This window comes from Ranitomeya imitator, chromosome 2 (assembly GCF_032444005.1).
Source record: "Ranitomeya imitator isolate aRanImi1 chromosome 2, aRanImi1.pri, whole genome shotgun sequence".
Lineage (NCBI taxonomy): Eukaryota > Metazoa > Chordata > Amphibia > Anura > Dendrobatidae > Ranitomeya > Ranitomeya imitator.
Genome location: NC_091283.1, coordinates 830,258,679 through 830,284,182, shown reverse-complemented (window position 1 = coordinate 830,284,182; position 25,504 = coordinate 830,258,679). Strand labels below are relative to the sequence as shown.

Genomic DNA, 25,504 nt, shown 5'->3' with positions numbered 1-25,504 from the left:
AGACCGATCTGATCTCCAGAGCAATGATCGGGAGAAGAAGACTTGCATTGGTAGTTACTAATAACCATTGAATTGGGACAAAGGCCCTGGATGAAGAAGGAGCTCAGAGACTACCGTCTGAAAGTCTGTTTGACTTGCTGAAAACGAGCAGAGCGAAGGAAACTGCTTCCATTGTTGTCACCATTTTTCCTCAGAACCCTCCTAGCAAATCGAATGAAATGAGGGGATGAGTGATCACGTGCCGGAGCTCTCTGTTGAAGGGCCATGACCTTGTCTCGAGGGAGAATTACCATCCTTCTAGAAGTGTGCAGGATCATAGTCAAAAAGGATATCTGCTGGGCTGGAAATGAGGAGAACTTGTCTAAGTTTAGCTGCCAGCCCAGGTGAGAGGGTATCGAAAGTGATATAGACGACTCAGCGTAGCCGTGGAAGAGCGGCTAGAAAGTCGACCAGGTAGGGCAGGACGACCACGCCTCTAGGGTGCAAGAGGAACATGACAGCCCCCATGACACTAGCGAACACTCTGGGTGCGGTAGCAAGGCCAAAGGACAAGGTCGTGACTTGAAAATGCTGTTCGCGAATGGAAAAGCGAAGGAATTTTTGAAGAGGGGAAAAATAGGAATGTGAGGGTAAGCATCCCGAATGTCGATGGATGCCAGAAACTCCACCTTTTTCTGTTGAAGTAAAGGCTGAGCGGAGGAACTCCATCCGAAGAAGGAGGACCTTGCCAAAGGTTGTTAGAAGTTTGAGGTCCAGGATCGGTCTTACTTTTCGTTCCCCTTTTTGGAACCAAGATTCCTTAGATCTAGACTGTCCTGGATAACTCTTCCACTGCTGGTTGGGTCTGTAGGAAACATACGATCCTTTGTTAGTCTCCAGCTCAAAAGATTTGATTGGCCAGTTGTACTGTCTTCGGGAAAAGGCTACTGGTGTGAATCAAAGTAGTTAAGGTCTCCGACCAGAAGACCATTGCTCTAGCAATCCATGCGGTGGCTAGGGAGGGTAGAGCGCTGAACCCGAAGCAGCAAGACGGAACAAACCATATTTGCTATCTGACAGTCCGTGGTATTTTTAATTGATGATACATCGGGCAGGGATACTGGTAGGTATGCCACAGGAGAATCTACACGGTTAATCTGCAAAGTGGCAGAATGCGCGGCTGCACCCAGCAGGTCATCGTCTCTTGCCATCGCCGCTCTCTTTTGACGGAGTTAAAAATTAAGAACCCTCGATCCACCATCCTCTTAACAGGGAAGTGGAGAGGGATCGTCCGCCTTCTTGCATCATCTGCTAAATAGTGGTAATGCAGAGGGGGGTGCTCGGACCCCAAAAAGGGTGCCTCTGTACATCCACAGAGTTCAGGTCCCCGGGTGGACAGGACAGGTTGTCTGGCGTTAGGCCTGGATGTAGAAGAGGAAACATGGAGACGACACTCCGTGTGCCCGTCTGTTGATGGTGTGGGGAGATCGGTGCCCTTTAAAGGACCAGTCGCCTTTAAAAATCAGTCCAGGCATGGCATCCCACGTAGAGGCTTCTGTCCAGTGACTGGCATATCCGGACTGAATGGCAAATGCTCTATGAGGGAGTTTAGTCTCCTTATGAGGGACACTGCGTAGTCTAGAGCAGAACCAGAGTCCTCGTCAGTGCACAGAGATTATATAAATAGGCGAGTTCATCCTTTTCTGAAGCTCTGGCAAGTCCAGGTCCAAAGCAATATCCGATCCATATTCAGAGTCTTGTTCTCAGCAAATCATTGGGGAGAGAAATCAGGAAATGAAAACTTCCGTTTTCTAGATGGCTGTACATTTCTAGAACACTTGCGGCCCCTGCTAGCCGACAGCTCCCATGTAGAAAAGGGACCATGTATATCGGTCTTGCGAGCACCCCGAGCCACAGAGGGATCACGGAGGGATTCAATCTCTTGGTCAAAGAAACCATGGATTGCGGTCAATGACGAAGTCCACTGAGGGAACTATGTACTCTGGGATAAACTGGGATCAGCGGCGGAGGGCTCCAGAGCTCATTAAGGGTGACCGGCTTCGGATTGGTCATGTGCTTTTAAGACCAGGGAATACTGGTAATGTGCCTTTTAGACCAGGGAATACTGGTCATGTGCCTTTTAGACAAGGGAATACTGGCCATGTGCCTTTTAGACCAGGGAATACTGGTCATGTGCCTTTAAGACCAGGGAATACTGGTTATTGTTGCAGAGTCGTTGTGCCCCTTTAGTGCAAAATCGTCGTCCCTGTGTGAGCCGGCCGGGTGGACCAAGATGGCCACCGGGAGTTGCACATGTGATAAAATCTCGCAGAGAGCGAGAAGCGCCAATTCGGGGCCGGAGCGACATGCACGATGTGGGCAGAGCCTCGAGACTTCCATGAATAGGCCCAAACCGGGGCCTAATTTTCTGCAGCCGGCGGGAGCGATACCAGCGGTAGAAGTGAGGGGCGTTGTAGTGGCCGAGAAAACTGAGCGCTCTCGTGCCAGAAAAGGTGGGCGGAGCTGCCGTAGGGCGCCATAGACACAGTGACTCCTACAGACACTAAGCAAGAACTGGTTAGCTGAGAGCCAGCAGGAGGGTGTATACTGCAGGGGAGGAGCTGAGAGCCAGCAGGAGGGTGTATACTGCAGGGGAGGAGCGGAGAGCCAGCAGGAGGGTGTATACTGCAGGGGAGGAGCTGAGAGCCAGCAGGAGGGAGTATACTGCAGGGGAGGAGCCGAGAGCCAGCAGGAGGGTGTATACTGCAGGGGAGGAGCCGAGAGCCAGCAGGAGGGTGTATACTGCAGGGGAGGAGCCGAGAGCCAGCAGGAGGGTGTATACTGCAGGGGAGGAGCCGAGAGCCAGCAGGAGGGTGTACACTGCAGGGGAGGAGCCGAGAGCCAGCAGGTGTATACTGCAGGGGAGGAGCCGAGAGCCAGCAGGAGGGTGTATACTGCAGCAGCATACACCACGGGCAGTGTCCCCCAATGAGGCGAAGGAGGAAGTTTTGTAAAGTGCTCAGCTGGATAAAACAGACACTCTGAAGCAGCAAAATGGTGGAAAATGTTTAATGAAGACTATTTATAAAGTTGCTTAGCTTTGAATTTAGGAAAAATTGTGAGAAGGTGTACAAGTCCTTTAAGTCAAATGAAAGTCTGCTCAAGGAGACAAGCTCCAAGGACTCAAGGAAAACACAATGGGTCAAGTACTAGGGAACCAAAGAGTCACTCAGTGACAGAAGGTCAGGTTTCTAAGAATCAGAATTGGACCATGAAGCAATGGAATAAGGTGGTCTCATCTAATGCATCATAAATCATGTGGGCGGCCGGTTTGGCCAGATGGCATTAGGGGGGCACTGTGGGAAGAACACAAGCTGACAGGGACCATGTATCATTATTCACAGTTGCACATGGAAACACGAGAAGCAATGGAATGAAACTGAAAGGGTCAAAATACAGATTGGATACTAGAAAAAACTTTTTGACAGTGAGGGTGATCAATGAGTGGAACAGGCGGACGCGAGAGGTGGTGAGTTCTCCTTCAATGGAAGTCTTCAGAGGCTGGACAGACATCAGTTTGAGATGGTTTAGTGAATCCTGCATTGAGCAGGGGGTCGGACACGATGACCCTGGAGGTCCCTTCCAACTCTAACATTCTAGGATTTATTTTTGCATCTTTCACTAGTTTTGCCCTCTGTAAGTTCCAACTCTAGTTTTCAGTTTTCCCTGAGTTAGTGGGTAGAGGCTGGCTGCCATGATGCCTCTCATACACAGCACACACACAGTAGGGATTCCTGCTCTCCTGTCTCGGAGGAGGACAATGTACAGCCATACTGAGGAGTGTAGATTTCGAGTGAGAGAAAAACATTTAATTTACTCACTTTCAGGCGAGACATAACACTTACTAGAAATCAGAAGATCTCTGTGCGTTTGTGTCTCCATCTTTTTCCAGAGCGGTTTTGGAGCCATCGGACCACTATGGCCTGTGATTGGCTGCAGTGGTCAGGTGACTTTGAGAAATGCATCAATAGATATTTTTCATTTCTTTTTTTAATTTTTCGTCTAAAAATAATTTTTGCATTAGGGTTTCTTTTAAAACTTTGCATACATTTGGTACTTTTAGACTCTTTGTTTCCCTGCACATTGCTGGCTGAAGAATGAGTTAACTAAGAATCTATCAGTGATCTAGTATGGAAGGAAAAGTTTGTAACTCTTTCACTTGTCTTTTACTGAGCTTATCTGTGATGATTAATGACCGCAACAAAGGTCAGATCAACTTTGATCATAAATAAGAAGAAAGGAGATCAGGAAAAGACAGATAAAAGATTGATAAACTTCCTATCCCAGGAAGCTTGCCGACAGATCCTCAGTTAACTCATTCTGCTGCGAAAACAGAAACTAAAACAGTGGAATTTTTTTTTAATGAAACCCATTTGCAAAAATTATTTTTAGCCCAAAATGCATTAGTAAAAGAAAATTGTCTTCAAAGTTCAGCTCCACCTTGAGGTGGTCATAAATCAGCAGTGAGGACGGAGCTTGTCAGAAAGAGCTCACTAATGGTTTACAAGTTTACTCATTCTGCAGCCAGTAACGTGAAGGAAAACGGAGACCGTAAAAGCCGAATGGTTGTACATTTTTAATAAAACTCAATAACAAAAATACATTCTATTAAGTCTAAAATAACGTCTTCAAAGGTCTCCGTATCCATCAAGGAGAGACTGCAGACGCGATTCTCCGAAGCTGCCGTGTACGAGCTTTTCTTCAGGTTCCACGATACAAAGTTTTAATGAGGAAACAATTAGATTATTTTCTTCTCCAGATCTGACCCGCGGAGACCGATTTCTTGGCTACGTCAATTATGAAGCTCGTTAACAAAACCGATCTCTAGAGCTCATTAATGGATTCTCGGGAGCGTTGTTCCTACAGAGACTCCGACATCCTGAGTAAATTCTAATTTTACTTGGTCAAAATTCCTAAGATGAACCAAAATCCTTCAGGAGGATCATTGCGGAAGTAAAATTCTGTAAGTAATGAGAAAAGTTCATTGACTTCCTAATATACTTAGAGAACTTCTCCATTTCTTTTGGGGGCTTGCAACAATTGTATCTGTGAGGTGCAGACTGATACATTGTAGCAAAGTGACGGAGAGAAGAGACACAGAATTGTCTGGGCTGGATACAATGGTATTGACCGATAAAACCTCCATACACAATAGACTAATCTCTGCCAGACCCACTCACATAAAGATTGATATGTGTGGGGGTCTCTGCACTCTCCCAGACAGATGATCACAGGGGAGAGAGATGAGGATCTGGGGATCCAGAGCTTTTCACAACCTTTATTATTCTCCTTTGATATAGCTATACAGGGGGTTGCTTTTGTTTTTTTGCAGGACGAGGTCTAGTTTTCATTGGAGAAACTGACAAAGCACGATAGTTTAACACATCCGATGCAATATGCTGATGGTGGAGGAGGATAATGCTATGGGCGGTTATCAGGGGGCAGCTTGGCCGCTCAGCTCCAGTGAAGGGAAATCTCAGTTCTTCAGCACCAGACTTTGTGGACAATTGTAGCTTCCATGGTTGTGGGAACAGTTTGGGGTTCGCCCTTTTCTGTTCCCCAGGACAGCGCCCAGTGCACAAGCTCCATACAGACATGGAGGGGGAACATGAGCGGCCGCACAGAGCCCGGACCTCAGCCCCATCCAACACCCAGACCGGAGATTGTGAGCCCGGACCCCCAACATCAGGATCTGACCCCACAAAAGCTCTTCTGGATGAAGGGTCAAAAATTCAGACACCTCAAAAATCTTGTATAAATCCTTCCCAGAAGAGCTGGAGCCATTGAATATGCAGTCACCACTCTGCAGATGCATGCACGTCTATGGATGGATGCATGCACGTACGTCTATGGACGCATGCACGTACGTGCGTCTATGGATGCATGCCTGCACGTACGTCTATGGACGCATGCCTGCACGAACGTCTATGGACGCATGCCTGCACGTACGTCTATGGACGCATGCCTGCACGTACGTCTATAGACGCATGCCTGCACGTACGTCTATAGATGCATGCCTGCACGTACGTCTATGGATGGATGCATGCATGTACGTCTATGGACGCATGCACGTACGTGCGTCTATGGATGCATGCCTGCACGTACGTCTATGGACGCATGCCTGCACGTACGTCTATGGACGCATGCCTGCACGTACTTCTATGGATGCATGCCTGCACGTACGTCTATAGATGCATGCCTGCACGTACGTCTATGGACGCATGCCTGCACGTACGTCTATGGACGCATGCCTGCACGTACGTCTATGGACGCATGCCTGCACGTACGTCTATGGACGCATGCCTGCACGTACGTCTATGGACGCATGCCTGCACGTACGTCTATGGACGCATGCCTGCACGTACGTCTATGGATGCATGCCTGCACGTCTATGGATGGATGCATGCATGTACGTCTATGGACGCATGCACGTACGTGCGTCTATGGATGCATGCCTGCACGTACGTCTATGGACGCATGCCTGCACGTACGTCTATGGACGCATGCCTGCACGTACGTCTATGGACGCATGCCTGCACGTACGTCTATAGATGCATGCCTGCACGTACGTACGTCTATAGATGCATGCCTGCACGTACGTCTATGGATGGATGCATGCATGTACGTCTATGGACGCATGCACGTACGTGCGTCTATGGACGCATGCACGTACGTGCGTCTATGGATGCATGCCTGCACGTACGTCTATGGACGCATGCCTGCACGTACGTCTATGGACGCATGCCTGCACGTACGTCTATGGACGCATGCCTGCACGTACGTCTATAGATGCATGCCTGCACGTACGTCTATAGATGCATGCCTGCACGTACGTCTATGGATGCATGCCTGCACGTCTATGGATGGATGCATGCATGCACGTACGTCTATGGATGCATGCATGCACGTACGTCTATGGATGCATGCATGCACGTCTATGGATGGATGCATGCACGTACGTCTATGGATGGATGCATGCACGTACGTCTATGGATGGATGCATGCACGTACGTCTATGGATGCATGCATGCACGTACGTCTATGGATGCATGCATGCACGTACGTCTATGGATGCATGCCTGCACGTACGTCTATGGATGCATGCCTGCACGTACGTCTATGGATGCATGCCTGCACGTACGTACGTCTATGGATGCATGCATGCACGTACGTCTATGGATGCATGCATGCACGTACGTCTATGGACGCATGCATGCACGTACGTCTATGGACGCATGCATGCACGTACGTCTATGGATGCATGCCTGCACGTCTATGGATGGATGCATGCATGCCTGCACGTCTATGGATGCATGCCTGCACGTATGTCTATGGATGCACGTACATCTATGGATGCATGCACGTACGTACATCTATGGATGCACGCATGTCTGTAGATGCATGCACGCCTACACGTACGTCTATGGATGCATGCATGTACGTCTATGGATGTAGAATGGGGGGGGGGGGGGGGGGGGTCAGAAAAGCTCCTGCAAGCAGAATACAAGGGGGTGGGGGGGGGACACATACTTTTCTCCATCTAGTACATTGCAGCTTTCCTGCAGATTCTCTCAATCGAAACTTTGATCTCTAGAGACCTACAATTGTCATCCTAGTACTGTGCACACAAAGTAGAAAACAAAGAGCAAAAAAAAACAAAACCTTTTCATGAAATAATTATGGAGCATTTTTTTTTTTTTTTTTAAACAGGTTGGATAACACTTTTGGGTCCTACGGCCACACCTCCACCTACCGAAGTTGCCATGTATGAAAAGTGAATAGGACCTAAACTGCAATACCAGGGTCGGCCACTATACAGTGTACGGCGCATATGGTAAGGGTCGATCCCTAGGACGAATAAAGTGAATTTTCTCCCAGAAGCCGCTTTCAGTACCGCAGCCATGCACCATTACACCCCCATATCTACAGAATAATTGTTAGAGACAGATTCTGTTTAAAACTTGGATCCATTTATTGTATAGTTTTTAGGTTTCCTAGACCAAAAATGACAAACTGAGCCAGAGCTGCAATATACGGTATACCATTACTCCAAATATTATCAAGTCCTAACATGGAATGGAAAGAGGACTTAAGAGGAAGTTTAAAGAGCAGACAAAGTCACAGCAGCCGTCAAAACACTTTATTCTTTTTATTCAATTCTTTATTGCATTGAACAATTTTGCCAATATTAAAAAAAATTATCTTAAAAAAAATAGAATTTTGAAACAGTTTTCTGGATCCAGCTCCTCTGCTGACCGAAGCGTCTGCAACATCGGACGCTGCTCAATGCAAATAATGCCCCTTCGCAATCAATTATTATTAATTTGGTACGGGGGGGGGGGGGGGAGAATAAAAAATTCAAAAATAGTTGCATCACCATTTTTTATTTTTTTTAAACATATTGGTTTCTCCATAAAAACAGAGCCAAGCACCAGAATCGATGGTAATGTCCAGAGTAACAAGGGCTAAACAAACAGCTTGAACAGGGTCCTGACCGCACAGGAAAACAGAATATACTTCCAAGTGCCTTGATACAAAGTGGGCAGCTTTGAACGGGTCATGAAAGGGGTTCTCCAGACTTATGATATTGATGACTTATTCTTCGGAATGGTCATCAATATCAGATAGGCGGGGGGGTCCGATGCGTTGTACACCTGCCGATCAGAAGTTCTCCGCACCAGCGGATGAATGAACGGCACAAAGTGCAGCTCTGTTCGCCATCTAGTGGTCGTTTCTGGGTACAGCAGCTCAGCCCCTATTCACTTCCAACAAAAACTGCAGCGCCACAGAGCGAATACTACATGGTGAAAAAGTTGTGCTGTTGACCGCTGTTCACATTTGGCCACTACTAGAGAGTAAAAGTTTATGGTGGGGGTACTGGAAGTCCGAGCCTACCGATATTGATGACCTACGCCAAGGATACGGCCACAAAAGAACAAATCTCATGTTTTTGCTTCTCCAGGATCAACTAAAAAAAAAGGTTTAATTTTTTTTTTTTTATTTAGCATTTCAACTTCACCCTTAACACTTTCCTTCCCAGTAAACTACAAAAAAATAAACGGTCTCCAACATCAAATCTCCGATACAAAAATAAACCTATTGATTGTAAAAAGCACGGTTTTGTCTCGTGTGAAATGCTCCACGTCAGCCAGAAGGGAAATATGTTCATCTGAAAACTGTCCTGCAGACGTCATAAAAAGTCCCATCAGTAGTGAAGCCAACAAAAGGACATCACCAGTGGGGGCAACCAGCAGGACTGGCCCTTTCTGCAGATCGCTGGGGGTCTTCCACTAATGTGACTTTTAGGACACAGAGGATAAGAAAATAGTGAATTTATAAAACCCTTAACCCAGATTGGATAAATTTCAGAAACCGGGTGGGCAAAACCTAAAATCACCTGGGGGGTCTAACTACACGCAATATGTACGAGACGTCCCAAAATGGAACAGGCACAACTTCCAGGGAGCTGAAAACATTTCAGCAGTGTCTCATTTTTTTGTTTGCCGGTTTAATGGGAGCCAACTCTTCCTCATCATCCTCGTCGTCGTCCTCATCTTCATCATCCTCATCATCATCCTCTTCATCATAATCTAAGTCTGTGGATGCTGCAAAGAAAATACATAAAGAACAATTAAAAGCAGCCGATAATCACGTTAATACATTTTTCTTCATTTGATGCGACTACGCGTCTTAAACAAATCTTGATATATTGCAGTTTTCACTTGAGCTGAAAATTTCCTGATATCTGCACTTCACTTGTCAGCTTTGCTGTATTGACTGGAACAGGAAGAGCAGAGACATCTCAATTCGGCGCTGAAGATTTATGGATCCGCTTTATTTTACAAACAAAAGTTCAAACGCAAAACATTGGGGCTGGCACCACCCCGGAGTCACCAACGTTATATGGGCATGTATGTAGGCTTCAAGTGAGCCAACACATATAGCGGGAACGTCTCGTACCATACGATCCATTCCCAGCTCACTTCACCTACATTTTCGGGCCGCACTATTGAGGATTTCATTGAATTTTGTCACCTGTTATTCTGCACAATAATAAAATTTGCTATTACCGACTATGACTTGTCCGGAGAGCTGAACGGGGCCAGAGCCAGACCTGAGTCGAAATGTTACTGGAGGCTGAAGCACAAAGTTATCCAGATTGATCTGTGCAAAAAAAAAAAAAAAAGAAAAAAAAAAGCATGTTAAGGGAAATGCAGGAGGTCAAATGTCTTATCGGAGGGTGAATTCACACAAGATATTACAGCATGTTACAGTACAAGCAAAAAAAAAAAAAAGGATCAGATTTAGCCAGAAGTGTTGCTTAGCCTGTCGTGACATCACGTGTGCAATGACGACCTTGTGCCAGGCCGGCTAAGCCATCACACAAGAGGTGGTCCTCAGGCCCCCTGTCCAGAGGCCACAGATTACCTACGTGGGCAACGGCCCGGGTCCTCCAAACCGATCAGCACCAACCCAATTACAGTAGCACATTTCTTTATTTTACAATCACCCTCACGTTTGACCCTAAATCAAAGGATTTTCCTTGTTTTGCACTTTTACTTCCCCGTCCTCCAAGGGTCATTATTATTTTCCCATCCACATAGACGTGTGAGGGATTATTTTTTTTTTTTGACGGAATGAGTTGTAGACTTATAGCAGCACGGTGGTGCAGTGGATAGCACAGCAGCCTTACAGCGCTGGAGTCCTGGGTTCAAATCCCACCAAGGACAACATCTGAAAAGAGTTTGTATGTTCTCTCCGTGTTTGCGTGGGTTTCCTCCGGGTTCTCCGGTTTCCTCCCACATTCCAAAGACATACTGATAGGAATTCTAGATTGTGAGCCCCATCGGGGACAGTGATGATAATGTGTGAAAACTGTAAAGCGCTGCGGAATATGTTAGCGCTATATATAAAGATTATTATTATCATTCACTATCATTAAACTGTAGTGAAAAAAAAAAATGGAAAAAAAATCCAAGTGAGGTGAAGTAGTAAATACATGGATTTTTTTTGTTGTTTTACAGAGTACATCGGAAAAGAAAAAAAAATGTATAAGTCTGTAGGATGACAGCAAATTTACTAAATATCAATAAAAATATATTTTTAATAAGATTTTTTTAACTTTGATTTTGTTGCCATTTTCTGAGACTTATTATTTTTTTTTTTTTTTCAGTCAATGGAGCTCTGTGGGGCTTGTTATAGGCAGGCCTTTTAGGTGCAGAAGTAAACACACCTGTAAAGCCAGGCAGAACCACCCTCCATACCTGCACTCACCATGGTCTGACAGGACAGTTTCAGGGTAGCGATCGGCACCGTGATTTCCTCGTCGTTCTGATTACGGGCCGTGACCTCCACCATGTTATATTCATCTTTGGCGCCTTCCCCAAGGCAGATCTATGAGAAACAAGAAGTCACATAGGATCTTCCTATTTACAAAATGGCACCAAATTATGAGATGTAAGGAACACAAAGATGAAAGTAATGCCACCAAGAGGTATAAACCTGAGGGCCACACACAAGTGCCACTCACTTCCGTTCTATCATTCTTATGGCCAACGCTTCCTCATTTATCAACACTGTTTACAAAGAAAAACACTGCTGCCCGAAGCAACCAATCAGAGCTCAGCTTTCAATTGTTAACCTGCTATGGTAAACTGAAAGCTCAGCTCTGATTGGTTGTCAAGAGCAGGCAACTTTGTCTAACGGTATGTGCCCATGCTGCGGATTTTTCCGCAGCAGATTTGGAAAATCTGCAGTGCAAAACCACTGCGGTTTTCACTGTGGATTATCTTGCGGCTTCTTCTGCGGTTTTTCACCAGCACTTTCCTATTGGTGCTGGTTGTAAACTGCTGCGGAATCCGCACAAACAATTGACATGCTGCGGAAAATAATCCGCAGCGTTTCCACGCGGCTTTTTCCGCAGCATGTGCACAGCGGGTTTTTTCCCCCCATAGGTTTACATGGTACTGTAAACTTTGGGAAAACTGCTGCGGATCCGCAGCAGTCAAATCCGCTGCGGATCCGCAGCGTGTGCACACAACCTAAAAGAAACTGGTTATACGGCCCATAGCAACCAATCACAGCTCAGCTTTCATTTTACCAGGGCAGTAGAAGAAATGAAAGCAGAGCTGTGATTGGTTGCTAGTGGCTTGGAGAGCATTTTAGTTTTCCTATGTCACAAAAACGCCTCTGTGGCGTGCATAAAACAAGATTACCGTAATTGTTATTATATTATATACCCCATTTATCACTTGTTTTTCTTTGTCTTGTATTTTGTGACCGTTTTTGTGCAAGAGGTTCAAGAATTTTACGCAAAAACAAAAGCACTCGGTTTCCATACTTTTTTTTTTGTCATGATGGACCCGTGCCCCGACCACGTCTAGCAGGTTGGTGTAAGACCTCAGGCTGCCCCCTACTGGTGGAGGTTACATAAAGGACTTACGGTGCTCAGGGACAGGTTGGGCTCGTAGTCGTCGTCTTCATCATCATCCACCTTGAAGGTGTAGTAGGAGGTCTTAGATGACAGCTCACAGCCTGTGGGATACAGAGGAGATGTATGAGGCCTGCAGAGCTCAGCCTGGGAAGGCGGTTACTGGTCAGATTAGCAGTCACACAGCCAGGGAACCTGGGCAAGTGCTGGGGCCCACATGTTCGGAGGGGGCTCAGGAGCTGAGCTGTACAGCCGACACCAGAGTCTGACTGCTGTGGTCAGAGCCAACTCCTATCCTAGCAGTTCATCCTCAGAGACGGCGTCATCACTCCTGTCAGCAGCATTCGACAAGTTGAAAATAGGGGGAAGTGTCCGTTCCGATCACCGTGAACTTTGTACTGCATAACTCTTACCAATTTAATAAAGATTTACTATTTTAAAAAGGTTTGTTTTCTAGCTCTAAATTTGAACAAAACATATATATATATATTATTTTAAGAATGGCTAAGCATGGATGGACGAGGCATCTATTAGTTGGATTTCTAACTGGCTCAGTGAACAAACCCAAAAAGTGGTCATAAATGGTTGGAGTTGGAAGAATGTCTCACGTGGGGCACCACAGGGCTCTGTCCTGGCCCCAGTGCTGATCAATACTTTTATCAATGATTTCGATGAAGGAATTGAGGGTTCACTGATTACATCTGCTGATAACACAAAGCTAGGAGGGATAGGTGATACTAGAGAGGATACAGAAGGATCTAACACAGGAAGTGTGGGCAGCGACTAATAATGTCTAGTGAAGGATCATTAGTCTCATTAGCACATGGAAACACGAGAAGCAACGGAACGAAACTGAAAGGGAGAAGATACAGATTAGATAGTAGAAAAACTTTTTGACAGTGAGGACGATCAATGAGTGGAACAGGCGGCCATAAGAGGTGGTGAGTTCTCCTTCAATGGAGGTCTTCACACAGAGGCTGGACAGACATCTGCAATGGTTTAGTGAATCCTGCGTTGAGCAGGGGGTTGGACCTGAAGACCCCAGAGGACCCTTATAGGTCTAACATTCTAGGATTACACACAAACTGAGAGTACGGCCATTACACAGACAAAACCTTAAAGAAACAAAATGAGCAGAAATCCTATTGTGTCTAAATAGGTAAAAAAAACAAAACCAGTGTATTATTATTATAGGGTTCTCTGTAACACTTACTGTATATAAATAAAAAAATAAATAAATCCATCTCATCAGTAGCAAAGTGTCCCTATTCGGGGGAACAAAAAAAAAACACAAAAAAAACCCCCAAGCCCTGGTGCAGTACCATAAACAAGACAAATAAACCTGGAATGTGAGGAGGAGAAATATAAAGCGGAGAGTAAAGAGTGAGACCCAGCGCATGGCCTGATGTGCTGGGACTTGTAGTGCTGCACAGCCGTGATCGCTCTTTCCTCTCCACTCCCAGTGCAGATCGGGTCCATCCCCTCCTCATACTCACCGAACATGTAGCTCTCCATGGCGGCGCTCAGCCGGTCCTCCTGCGCCTCGGACAGGTAGGTGGTCATGATGCTGCTGCTGCCGCCGCGTCCCGGGAATGATCACACACACGTGGGGACGCACGAAAAGCACTTCCTGTACAGGACCGGAAAAGGAGGAGCCAGCTGCCCCCCTGACGTCACGCGCAGCACGCGCCCTGAACGTAGCAGCTAGGCGTCGCGACGTCGCCCTGAGACGGATAGGAGTGACGTCACTTGCACCTCACACGACGGCCGGACACCTCGTGACGTCAGATCACAGGAGGAGGATTTCAGCGCTGCGCACCCGTGACGTAAATATTAACCCCTCCTATTCTTGCACTTTCTTATTTTCCTCTCTCAACATCCTGTAACTTTTTTTTATGCCATCTTGGGCTAATTAAACTTCTTGGTTTTTTTTTTGTTTTTTTTTTTATGCAGCTGCAGCGATGGGAAAACAAACACTTTGAATATTTTTTTTTTCTGTTTTTGGAACAGGTTAATTTCACACTTCAATAGATTGGACGTTTGCGGGCGCAGCGATGAGTGTGGGGGGTGATCACGGCGCTGGGGCCTGACGGGAGCTGCCGCACACGCGCATTGGTGACAGCTCCAGCTTAGGGGTGAACGGCGGCGGCGAATTTACGTTATTATTTTGGTCTGTAACTGTTTTTGCTACTTTTTGCACTAATGTCCGTTTTTATAACCTGACATTTTATGCACAGAATTTTGTGATGTTTTAGCCGAAAATGCAATTCTAGCTAAAGTGTCTCAAAAAAAACAAAAAAACCCAAAGTGATTAACCCGGCCCAAAGTGGGCAGCAGCAGCAGCAGCAGTGTGCAGGGAGATCGAAAGCAGCAGCGCAGCCGGCGATGGACGCACATTACAGACTTTATTGTAAGAGGTTTTTAATGAAAACTGGTTTAAAAAAAAAAAGCCTTACTTTGCATTAATGGAGCAAATGAGCAATTTTATTAGTATTTTTGTTCATTTCTATAGCGCCTATATATTCCCCGACACTTTACGATTTTAGCGCTATAGTGTTTATAGTCTTTTATGGGGAGGTTATACACATTGGACTGACCGCTATTCCTCCTCATCCCCCCCATAGACTCGGAGAGGCACGTCTCACTGAAGGAGTAGAAGGGAATGAGCCACTGCCAGACGTCTGGAGCCACAGGATCAAGAATATTAAAATCCAAAATGTCCCTTTTGTTCTTGGTCCATCAGATGCATTAGTCAACTGGTCCGGCCAAAATCTGTACGTCTTGTATCAAAAGCGATTGAGCTGGGGAGATGACCATGGGAAATCTAGTTTCAGACGCAGACCGGTATTTTAGTTCGGTCAGGTTGGCTGCCCGCATAAAAAAAAAAAAAGGCTTTTATAGACCCAAAATTTGGAAACCATTTCTTCACTGCTTCCACTGGTGACCATGCGTCCCCATTTCTGGAGGCCAATATATGACTTGTATTCTGCAATTTCCAGTTGTCTGAGAAGGTGGATGGGGACTATCTGCCATGTCATCTCCCATACACAGACACAAACTGTTCCTGCGCACCTGTCTTTGTAGCAGAGACAGCATAAAGGATGTTATAACAGCAGTACTGAGCTTTGTGGCTGTGACTCCAGCTCTGGGAGGTGAGCTAAAATCTTAATTAGAAAGTAGCACCAATCTGTGCGCCTCCTCTTTTCTTCCCTCTTGAAAGACTTCTATCGGCAGCTGTAATCCAATCCCTCCCTAAACTAACAGTCCATCTTGTTTCGACCAAGACAGATTTTAGCTGAGTTTCATAGGGAACGATGAGAAATAGGCAAGGGGAGAAGAAATGGCTCATACATGGGGAAAGCAGAAGATTTCCCTGATGATAAGATAGATAACAAAAGTACTACTGACTGATGCAAGTTTGCTAAAATGACGGTAACCATTTAAAAGCTCTGTGGACATCTGAGGGTTAAGTGAAGCCTTCTCGAGACCTAGGATCATGGCTGCGTTTTGGTTGAACCTGCCGCTACTCTCAGTTTTATCGCACTGGATCACACCTGTTCAGAAAAAATAAAAACCACTCCAAGGTCTGAGGTCGATGTAAGAGAAAATGTTTGTTCTTTATAATAAAGGTTCATATTATAGACACAGCATTCGCAGTAATTATACATGCCTGGTCACAAACGTGGTCATAGCCCTCACACCCAGAGTCCACAGATGGCCTAACAGCGCTACCAGCCAACAGCATGCAAAGGGGGAGGAAAAAAATCCAAAATAAAGGCAATATGAGCATAAGGAACAGACACGCTAATGGAGACAAAACTCAGCACCTACTTCATAAGCACAGACGGAGGATAGAAATTTGTGCTCAGACCTCCCCATACCAATAGGTCGCAAATAGAGGTGGGCAAAAAGACTCGCAGGACCCTGGGTCAGAAGCCACTGCCGGCCCTGCGATTATCCTCCGACCTGCTTCCCCTTAGTACGTCCCGTGACGTCCTTATGACATAGCGAGGGGCTGACTAATCAAAAGAAGCTCCTTCAGATTGAAGCTTTCGGTGGTCTTCTCCAGCAGCCACGGACTAAGGACCTGCGTGGCTATGAATGGTGAAAGGACTCATGCAAGGCTTCCCTGCTAGAAAATGAAAGGAGTCATGACTCTACCGTACATCACTACAGTGTGCAGATTATCAAAGGGATTTGTAGATTATGGCCTGAACAGGAACGATCTGCCGTACCAGAAACGGGCACCATTTGTTATCCTAACGACAGACCATACATTAAAAAGCCCAGATTGTCCCTTTAAAAGTAGAGCCGATTGTTTACTGTGCCTCTTGAATTCACTTTGAACTTTTGAAAAAGTGTTTGGTAATATAATGTGCGTCCAAAAAATACGCTATAAAAGCACCAACAAAAAAACACCACTCCCCATTGATGAAAGTCGGCATGAATGTAAGCGCTCACGTCAGCCACTTCTCCTGGGAAATCTGTCTAAAGACCGACCAGCGTGATGACTGCAGCATCCCGGCTCTGAGCCCCTGCTGCCTATGATCGCCCACAGATGTCACATCTAAAGTCGGAGGGTCAGGTGATTTACCGACATTACTTCTTCCCCCGGTGTGTCCTCATTGCCTTGCATGCGTAGAGACAATGTTAATGTACAGAAAGTATCGCAAGTGCTTTTCTAACTCTTTACATATCAGTCTGTGAGCGGCCCAGGGTGTAAAAGCAGGAATGAATGGGATAAGCAAATGGCACCATTATAGCATGTGTCCCCATGCCTAAAATTTTCAGAATCCTAAACTGAAATGTGAAAACCAGGATGAGCCGTGGAAAGAGGGGGAAAAAAAAAAACAAGACGGTGCAGTTGAAGCACTTATGCGTGTTTTACCATATCGTATTTCGTGAACCATGCCGGATCAGAACTTGTAAAAAGAAACAAAAAAGTATAATGTACAAAAGACATAACGTGGTAATCACAGACTGTACATACAGATCTCTACAGGAACATTTACAGAAAGGCTCCGCTTCTCCGCGTTGTAAGCCTCCTTAGCTCGTCTTAGGCCCCCTTCTTCCTCTGAAATGTGGAGGCTCCGTCGTATTCACATGCTGGGCACTTGTGTCCTACCCTCCCATATACCAAGTGCTATCAATATCGTCACCTTCACTCCGGCTTACAGAAAGCAAATTTAAAAAAAAAGTATTGGCAACGTGGATTTCTCCAGGGAGGAAGAAAAAAAGAGATCCAGTGACATCCGCCAACAATCGGGAGAAGGCAACCAAATATCAGGACATGAAATCAGAATGACAAAAACAAACCAGGCGCGTCATGGAGGCCGTGCCGCCCCGAGGGTGAGCGCCCATGCAAACGACCAACAGAAAATTTACAGACATTTCCCGTGAAAACTTTTTTTCTAATTTTTTTTTTTTTTTTTTAAAGCCGTCCACTCGTCACGTTGTTTTATGCATAGGAAGAGTCCAGGCGACCTGTCGGCAAACCGGCCGCCATCTTGCACGATTAACCATGATGCAATCTGATCTGGTAGCTTATTTTTCTTTCCACAGGAATAGTCTCTATAGGGTTCTTCCCAGAATAACTAAATCCTTAGGGAATCCTTCCATTTTGGCAATTTCGAAGCAGCCGAGCTTACTGTAGAAATCCAGGATGCGTTTATCGTCTGGTCTCACCTCGCAGAAAGCGCCGCGTGAACCTAAGAATTGGAAAAAGAAGAAACATCAGCCCTGCACCATAGTGCTAGGATATGGACACCGTCACCCTACAAAAAAAACAAACAAAGAAAAAACAAAACAGAAACTTGCAGGTTTTCTAATATTTTGCTTTGTCAGGTATGATGGGGGCCAGTTATCAAAGCCTCGCAGCGCAGTACGGCCTCCCGTCCACAGACTACTTACCATTGGCTTTCAGAGAAGACAGCAGACACGCCATCATGCCCTTCGCTACGCTGGGATCCGTCACTTTCTTGTGAATATCCACTTTTATTAAAGAAGGGAAATTAGCAAGGAATGTATCGGGTAAGATGTCTTGCTCCTCGTGAAAACTGAGCATTATTTTCTAAATGAAAGAGGGGAAAAAAAAAATAGGAAAAATAAGATAAAAGACTGTCGGCACCAAGATAAATCTGTAAAAGAAAATTGCCCCTTCCTCCCCAGCTTTGGTCCTATCTTCGCTCATTTATTCTAAGGATAATGAATACAGCAGAAAAACATGAAGACCTTGGTTAGATGGTAGATACCGGGGGTCTCATCAATCACTAGGCTAGGTGTCCCCACCCCCTGCACTGTCACACACGTGGTCTCTACATCTATAGGGCTGATATCGGGGCGCTGTACCTCCGCCGCAGAAAGCTCTTTGTCCGCTTTGGGTTTGGTATATTTCTCCTGCATGAAAGGTATCCAGGAATGTTTGCATTTTGTCAGATATGGCGTCACGTCCGCTGTGCCCACAGCATAGCCGCATATCCCGTCCTCGTCTTCCAGAACAAAACAGTAGTCGAGGCTGTGAGACAGAAGTCCTCCGACAAGCCTAGAAGACAAAACGAGAAGCGTCAGAAAGGGATCAGAGCTAGAGTTGGAAATGGAGATTTTTGTGTACTCACCGTAAAATCCTTTTCTCCGAGCCACTCATTGGGGGACACAGGACCATGGGTGTTATGCTGCTGCCACTAGGAGGACACTAAGTAAACAAAAAAATTAACTCCTCCTCTGCAGTATACACCCCTTCACTGGCTACAATTTCACCAGTTCGGTAGTAAAGCAGTTTGTCATTTGTTCATGCTCCTACTATGTCAAAAACCAAGAAGTAACAACAAGCCAACAGGCTAACAGGGTGGGTGCTGTGTCCCCCAATGAGTGGCTCAGAGAAAAGGATTTTACGGTGAGTACACAAAAATCTCCTTTTCTCCTACGCCTCATTGGGGCACACAGGACCATGGGACGTACAAAAGCAGTCCCTGGGTGGGAAGCAATATGACAATACCCCATGTACCACTGGCTGACAGCTAAGGAACTGCCGCTTGCAGAATGCGCCTGCCAAGGGCGGCGTCTGCAGAAGAGAGAGAATGAATGTGGTAATGTTTGGTAAAAGTGTGCAAACTGGACCATGTCGCAGCCTTGCAGACCTGCTGTGCAGACGCCTGGTGCCGAATGGCCCACGAGGCGCCCACCGACTGAGTAGAATGGGCCTTGATCCCTGCTGGGATAGGAACACCCTTGGCACGATAGGATTCTTGAATAGCCGACCGACTCCATTTGGCTAGAGTAGCTTTGGAAGCGGGAGAACCCCTCCGTGGTCCCTCTGGGAGTACAAACAGGACATCCGACGTGTGGAAAGGAGCCGTCCACGAGACGTACCGACGAAGAGCCCTTACCCCATCAAGAGTGTGCAGAGCTTTTTCAATGCGATGGACTGGCGCCGGACAGAACGAAGGCAGAACAATCTCCTCATTGAGGTGAAAAGAAGAAATGACCTTTGGCAGAAAAGCGGGAGAGGTCCTCAATACTGCCTTGTCCAGATGAAAAATTAGAAACGAACCCGTCTGATGGACGTAATGGCCACTAGGAAAACTACCTTCCAGGAGAGGAAGGTCAGGGAAACGTCCTGTAGCGGTTCGAAGGGAGACTCTTGGAGAGCTCCGAGAACTAAATTGAGATCCCACGGATCCAAGGGCATCTTGTAGGGAGGCGCCACATGGGAGACTCCCTGGAACAAAGTCTTCACCGGCAATCTATTGGCAATCTTTCGCTGGAAAAAGACTGACAAAGCCGAAACCTGACCTTTTAGAGAACTAAGGGCAAGACCCGACTCTAGTCCAGACTGAAGAAAATCCAATATGGCAGGGATAGAAAATACCAGAGGAGATTGTCCCTGTGTGTCGCACCATGAGAAGAAAATTCGCCAAGTACGGTGGTAACTGCGCATGGAAACAGGTTTCCTAGCCCTGATCATGGTGGAAGACACCTTGGGAGTGAAACCCGCTTGGCCTAGAATACAGGATTCAACGGCCAGGCCGTCAAAGACAGGACTCCTGAGTTCTGGTGGTAAATCGGGCCCTGAGAGAGAAGATCCACGCGATCTGGAAGACGCCAGGGGAAGTCGGCGACCAGCTGAACCAGTTCCGCGTACCATGCCCGGCGAGGCCAGTCCGGAGCGACGAGAATCACTGGTACCCCCTCTGCCCTGATCTTCTTGATGACCCTCAGCAGCAGGGGAAGAGGGGGAAAAAATGTACGGGAGGCGGAATTGGTGCAAAGGCAGGACCAGGGCGTCTACTCCGATGGCCTGTGGGTCGAGAGACCGTGCAAGGAACTGTGGAACCTTGTTGTTCAACCTGGATGCCATGAGATCCACATCCGGGGTCCCCCAGCGACGACAGATCTGCTGGAAAACCTCTGGGTGAAAAGACCACTCGCCCGAGGCGAGACCCTGGAAGCTGAGGAAGTCCACCGCCCAATTCTCCACACATGGAATGTGGATCGCTGAGATGGGAGAATGATTGGATTCCGCCCAGTGCAGGATGTGGGACACCTCGAGCATAGCCGTCTTGCTGCGGGTTCCCCCTTGACGGTTGATGTACGCCACGGCAGTGGCGTTGTCGGATTGGATTCTGACTGGCTGACCCGCCAGAAGGTGGTGGAACTGGAACAATGCAAGTCTGATAGCTCGTATCTCCAGGAGATTGATGGGAAGGCGAGACTCTCGAGAGGACCACCGCCCCTGAGCTGTGTGATGGTTGAAAACCGCCCCCCAGCCTATGAGGCTGGCATCGGTGGTCACCACCAGCCACCACACAAGAAGAAAAGATCTTCCCTGAGTTAGGGAGGACTTCAACGTCCACCACCTGAGGGTCTTTCTGACCCGTGGGGGCAGGAAGAAGCGGCGGTCGAGGGAGGACGGGTTGCCGTCCCACGCCGACAGAAGCGCATGCTGAAGGGGACGGAGGTGAAATTGCGCAAATGGAACCGCTTCCATGGCTGCTACCATCTGCCCGAGGATGCGCATGCTGAATCGGATGGAATGGGAGACTGGACGGGAAAGACTCTGAGCTCCCTGCTGCAAGGCCAAGGCCTTGTCTTGAGGGAGGATGACCAGACCGCGAGAAGTGTCTAGAGTCATCCCAAGAAAAGAGATCCGCTGGGACGGAATTGGAGAGGATTTTTCGAAGTTTAACTTCCAACCCAGGCGAGAAAGAATATCCACCGTGAGAGCGACGGACTCTGCGCAGGCTGGGAAAGAAGGACCTTTTATCAGTAGGTCATCCAGGTACGGAAGTACCACCACTCCCCTGGAATGAAGAATGGCCATGGCAGCCGCCATGACCTTCGTGAAGACTCTGGGGGCGGTGGCGAGACCGAAAGGCAAGGAACTGTTGATGCGGAGGAAAAATTGGGATGTGGAGGTAAGCATCCTTGATGTCTATGGACGCCAGGAATTCTCCTTTTTCCATGGACGCGACCACAGATCGGAGGGATTCCATCCTGAAGTGACGGATTTTTACAAATTTGTTTAGCAGTTTCAGGTCCAGGATCGGACGGAACGATCCGTCCTTCTTTGGGACCACGAATAGGTTCGAGTAGAACCCTTTGAACCTTTGGTCTAGGGGAACCGGAATGATGACTCCGTCCCCTTGAAGTGCCCATATGGCCTGAAGAAGAGCTGCTGGGGGGGTAGAGAAAATTCTATATTGCATCCGGTGGACACCAGTTCCCTGACCCACTTGTCGGAAACGACTGAGAGCCAGGCCTGGCGGAAGAAAAGTAAACGCCCTCCTACCCTGTTGGTACTCCCCGGAAGACGCAAGGAGTCATTGCGTGGAGGATTTATGAGATGTGGATCCCTTAGACCCGGGTGGTCTCGGTCTGGGTTTCCAATTACAGCCACCGCGCGGGCCTTGCCCTGATGCGGAGGTAGAGGGAGAGGAGGACCAGTTGGTATTGTTACGAAAAGGCCAAAATCGGGATTGTTGTTGATACCGAAACGGCCGGTTAGGCTTTTGTTGGGGAAGAAATTTACTTTTTCCCCCGGTGGCATCCGAGATCATTTGGTCTAGTTTTTCTCCAAACGACCAGTCTGGTAGGGCAGAGATGTCAAAGAGCGCTTGGAGGCCGAATCTGCTCGCCAATCCCTGAGCCACAGGGCTCTTCTAATGGAGATTGCATTCGCGGCTGCCTGTGCAGCGCAATTGGCCGCGTCTATTGAGGCGTTGACTACGAAGTCCCCGGCCTTGGCTATCTGGTTAGCTAGGTTGATCGCTTCTGGGGGTAAGTCGCTAGCTTGCATGGTCGTGGAAAGAGTCTCGGCCCAAGCGACCATAGCCTTAGCCACCCAGGAGGCAGCGAAGGAAGGGAAGAGAGGCTCCTGTGGCCTCGAAGACGGAGCGAGCCAGATAATCAATCTGGTGGTCAGAGGGGTTCTTAACCGAGGAGCCGTCTGACAGGGACAGGATGGTTTTAGAAGCGAGATGTGACACAGCAGGGTCGACTGAGGGGGACTGCAGCCAGTCCTTGATTAGCTCCTGAGAAAAAGGATATTTGGCCTCTATGGGCTTTTGACCCATGAAGCGTTTATCAGGACGATCTCTATGTTTTTGTACAATTTCCTTGAACTCAGGATGAGTGACAAAAACCTTCTGTACACGTTTTGTCTTTTTGAACGACACCACGTGTTCAGGCGCGGATGCGGATTCCTCGGTCACCTTCAGGGTCTGGTTGACCGCCTCGATGAGAGAGTCGAGCGTCTCTTGGGAGGGGGAGAAATCCTGAACGCAGGGGTCGTCGGACTCATATTCAGAATCGTTGTCTGGAGAAGGGGATCGGGAGGCGGAGGCTGTCGACGAAGAAAAACCAACTGGCCCATGGACAGGGGGTGAAACATGGACCCGTTTTCTGGAACCCCGAGAAGGAGAAGGAAGAGTACGCCCCCTGCTGGTGGGCGGATCCGTACCGTCGCCCGAATCCACCGCGGACTGACCTGAAGGAGGGCCCCGAAGGGAGTCAACCGCCCTGACTAGAGAATCCATAGAACGTGACAGAGAGGCTGCCCACTGAGGGAGACTAGGCACCACAGGGTCGGCGGCATCGGTATCGGCGGAAGGCGGCTGCACGGAGGCCGGGACACAATCCGCACACAAAGAGTTAGTGTGAGCTCGGGGCAGGGCCGTATTGCAAGTGGCACATACAGTGAAAAACATTTCTTGTTACCATTTTTTGTCTCCTTGGATTGAGACATAGTGTCCTTAAAGACAGAGCGGGCAGTATACGCAGGGAAGGGGTTAAGCTTTCTTAAGCAGCTTACCCACGGTCCTGTGTCTGTGTCCCCGGGGAGGAATTAGCCGAGGCAGTTGCAGGAGTGCCGGTGGACGCGTGGGCTCCTTGCAGAGAGTGAAAACAATATGGCCCCCGAGATCTGCAGGGCGCCTCTTGTCCCAGACGAGAAGCGCCGATATAGGGGGTGGAGTTACGGCCGTGGGAGGGATCTGCCCACATGCGGTCTACCCCAGCTGAAAAGCTGGGGACTAAATTTTTGGCCTGCCCGGCGATGTGCTGCGGCCGCAAGGAGCCTTGCCTTCGCTAACACCGCAGACCACCGACCACCGGCGCCTCTCCCCAGGGACTCCCGCATTATCGCCGGTGCCTTTCTAGAGCTTCGGGGGGCAGGAGGGATGCTGTACTTACAGTGCCCTCCGGTCGGCGGTCCCCCTGTCACCTGCGTTCCACTCACAGTCTGGAGCCTCTTCAGGTAACGCTGGTGCGGCCTCAGAGCCTCTTGCCTGTCGGATGCAGGGCGCTGGAATAGCCTTTATATAACGCCATAGAGTGGGCCTAGTCTGTAGGGCCCGCGGAGAGGCACATCAGAGCGGGCTCTGTGTGCTCGCCGTCCAGCAGGGGGGAAGGGAGATCGGGGCCATATGGAAACCGTCGCCCCAGTAAAGATTGGCGTGTTCCAGCGTTGCAGGAGAGGGACGGGGAGGTATACTCGCCGTGCTCGCCTGTTGCTGGTTCGGGGGAGAACGGGCCCTATAAAAAAGGAACCCGTCGCCCCCTTCACTCCGTTGAGTAAAAAATAAAATAAAAAATAAAAATTAAAACAATAAAGTTGGGGTCTGATCAGACCCAAGTGCCTCCTACAGACACTAAGCAAGAACTGGTGAAATTGTAGCCAGTGAAGGGATGTACACTGCAGAGGAGTTAATTTTTTTGTTTACTTAGTGTCCTCCTAGTGGCAGCAGCATAACACCCATGGTCTTGTGTCCCCCAATGAGGCGTAGGAGAAAGTGAAAAGTCACACATATAAATCCAAGCTGTAGGTGGGAAGAGGGGACGTAAACTGCTGCAAAGGGATAAACAATGGGGGAGTTATGACTGCTTAGGTCAGAATATATAAGTTGGGAGCATTATAGAAAATGGTCTATAAACTGGTCAAACCCTAACAAGGGACAAAGTTAAGGGGATTAGGGGTGTGCACGCACTCACTAGATTCTCACCCATTTGGAATAACTCTGTCCTACAGGAGTTTAGACAGATGGAGGGATTTCATAATTGGAGGGAGGCAGGCATCTCTCGGATGGGCCAGATTCTACATCAGGGCAGAATTAGAGATTTTGAGGCATTGCAGGAGGAGTTTTTACTACCGGACTCTGAGTTGTTTCAATACCGCCGTCTTTCACATGCGCATCGGGCACAGTGTAGGAGAGGACCCGTTGAAATACAGGTGGACCTAATGCTAGATTTTATCCTTGTAGGGGGTGGCACGAAGGGGGTGATCTCGGGAATATATGAATTCCTTTTGTTCTCTTTCTTGGAGGAACACCCTATTAGAGCAAGGGCGAAATGGGAGGCGGACCTTGGGGCAATTGATAATGATCATTGGGAATCAGTACTGGACTATGTGCCCAAAATATCAATGAGCGAGCCTGGGAGGCTATCACAATTATTTGTTATTCATAGGGCATATAGAACTCCGGATATGTTATTCAAAGCCGGATTGAGATCTAGTTCAGAATGCCCCAGATGCTCGCAGTC

The 25,504-nt window shown here is 47.8% G+C and overlaps 2 protein-coding genes across 2 annotated transcripts in view; both read right to left on the bottom strand.

Moving 5' to 3' along the window:
* Positions 1-8,164: 8,164 nt before the first annotated feature.
* On the bottom strand, positions 8,165-14,149 carry NPM3 (nucleophosmin/nucleoplasmin 3). The gene is made up of 5 exons (XM_069754067.1): positions 13,966-14,149; positions 12,482-12,573; positions 11,314-11,433; positions 10,110-10,203; positions 8,165-9,644 (listed from the first exon to the last, which is right to left on the bottom strand). Exons 1-5 carry the CDS (start codon positions 14,030-14,032, stop codon positions 9,517-9,519), a joined length of 501 nt encoding a protein of 166 aa, XP_069610168.1. The 5' UTR covers positions 14,033-14,149; the 3' UTR covers positions 8,165-9,516.
* Positions 14,150-17,328: 3,179 nt separating this feature from the next.
* Positions 17,329-25,504, bottom strand: part of OGA (O-GlcNAcase) — a 46,486-nt gene continuing 38,310 nt past the window's right edge. Inside the window, exons 14-16 of the mRNA XM_069754066.1 lie at positions 18,818-19,010; positions 18,380-18,539; positions 17,329-18,177 (exon numbers count right to left, since the gene is read on the bottom strand). Coding sequence (XP_069610167.1) covers positions 18,041-18,177; positions 18,380-18,539; positions 18,818-19,010 — 490 coding nt within the window. The 3' untranslated portion in view covers positions 17,329-18,040. The remainder of the gene's footprint in view (positions 18,178-18,379; positions 18,540-18,817; positions 19,011-25,504) is intronic.

Excerpts from the sequence above, each read along its gene's own strand:
- NPM3 (XM_069754067.1), bottom strand. The coding sequence starts at position 14,032 with ATGACCACCTACCTGTCCGAGGCGCAGGAGGACCGGCTGAGCGCCGCC. Across the intron at positions 10,204-11,313 it reads AACTGTCCTGTCAGACCATG|ATCAATCTGGATAACTTTGT; the intron begins GTGAGTGCAGGT and ends TTTTTTGCACAG. Across the intron at positions 9,645-10,109 it reads CTCCGGACAAGTCATAGTCG|CATCCACAGACTTAGATTAT; the intron begins GTAATAGCAAAT and ends TTTTCTTTGCAG.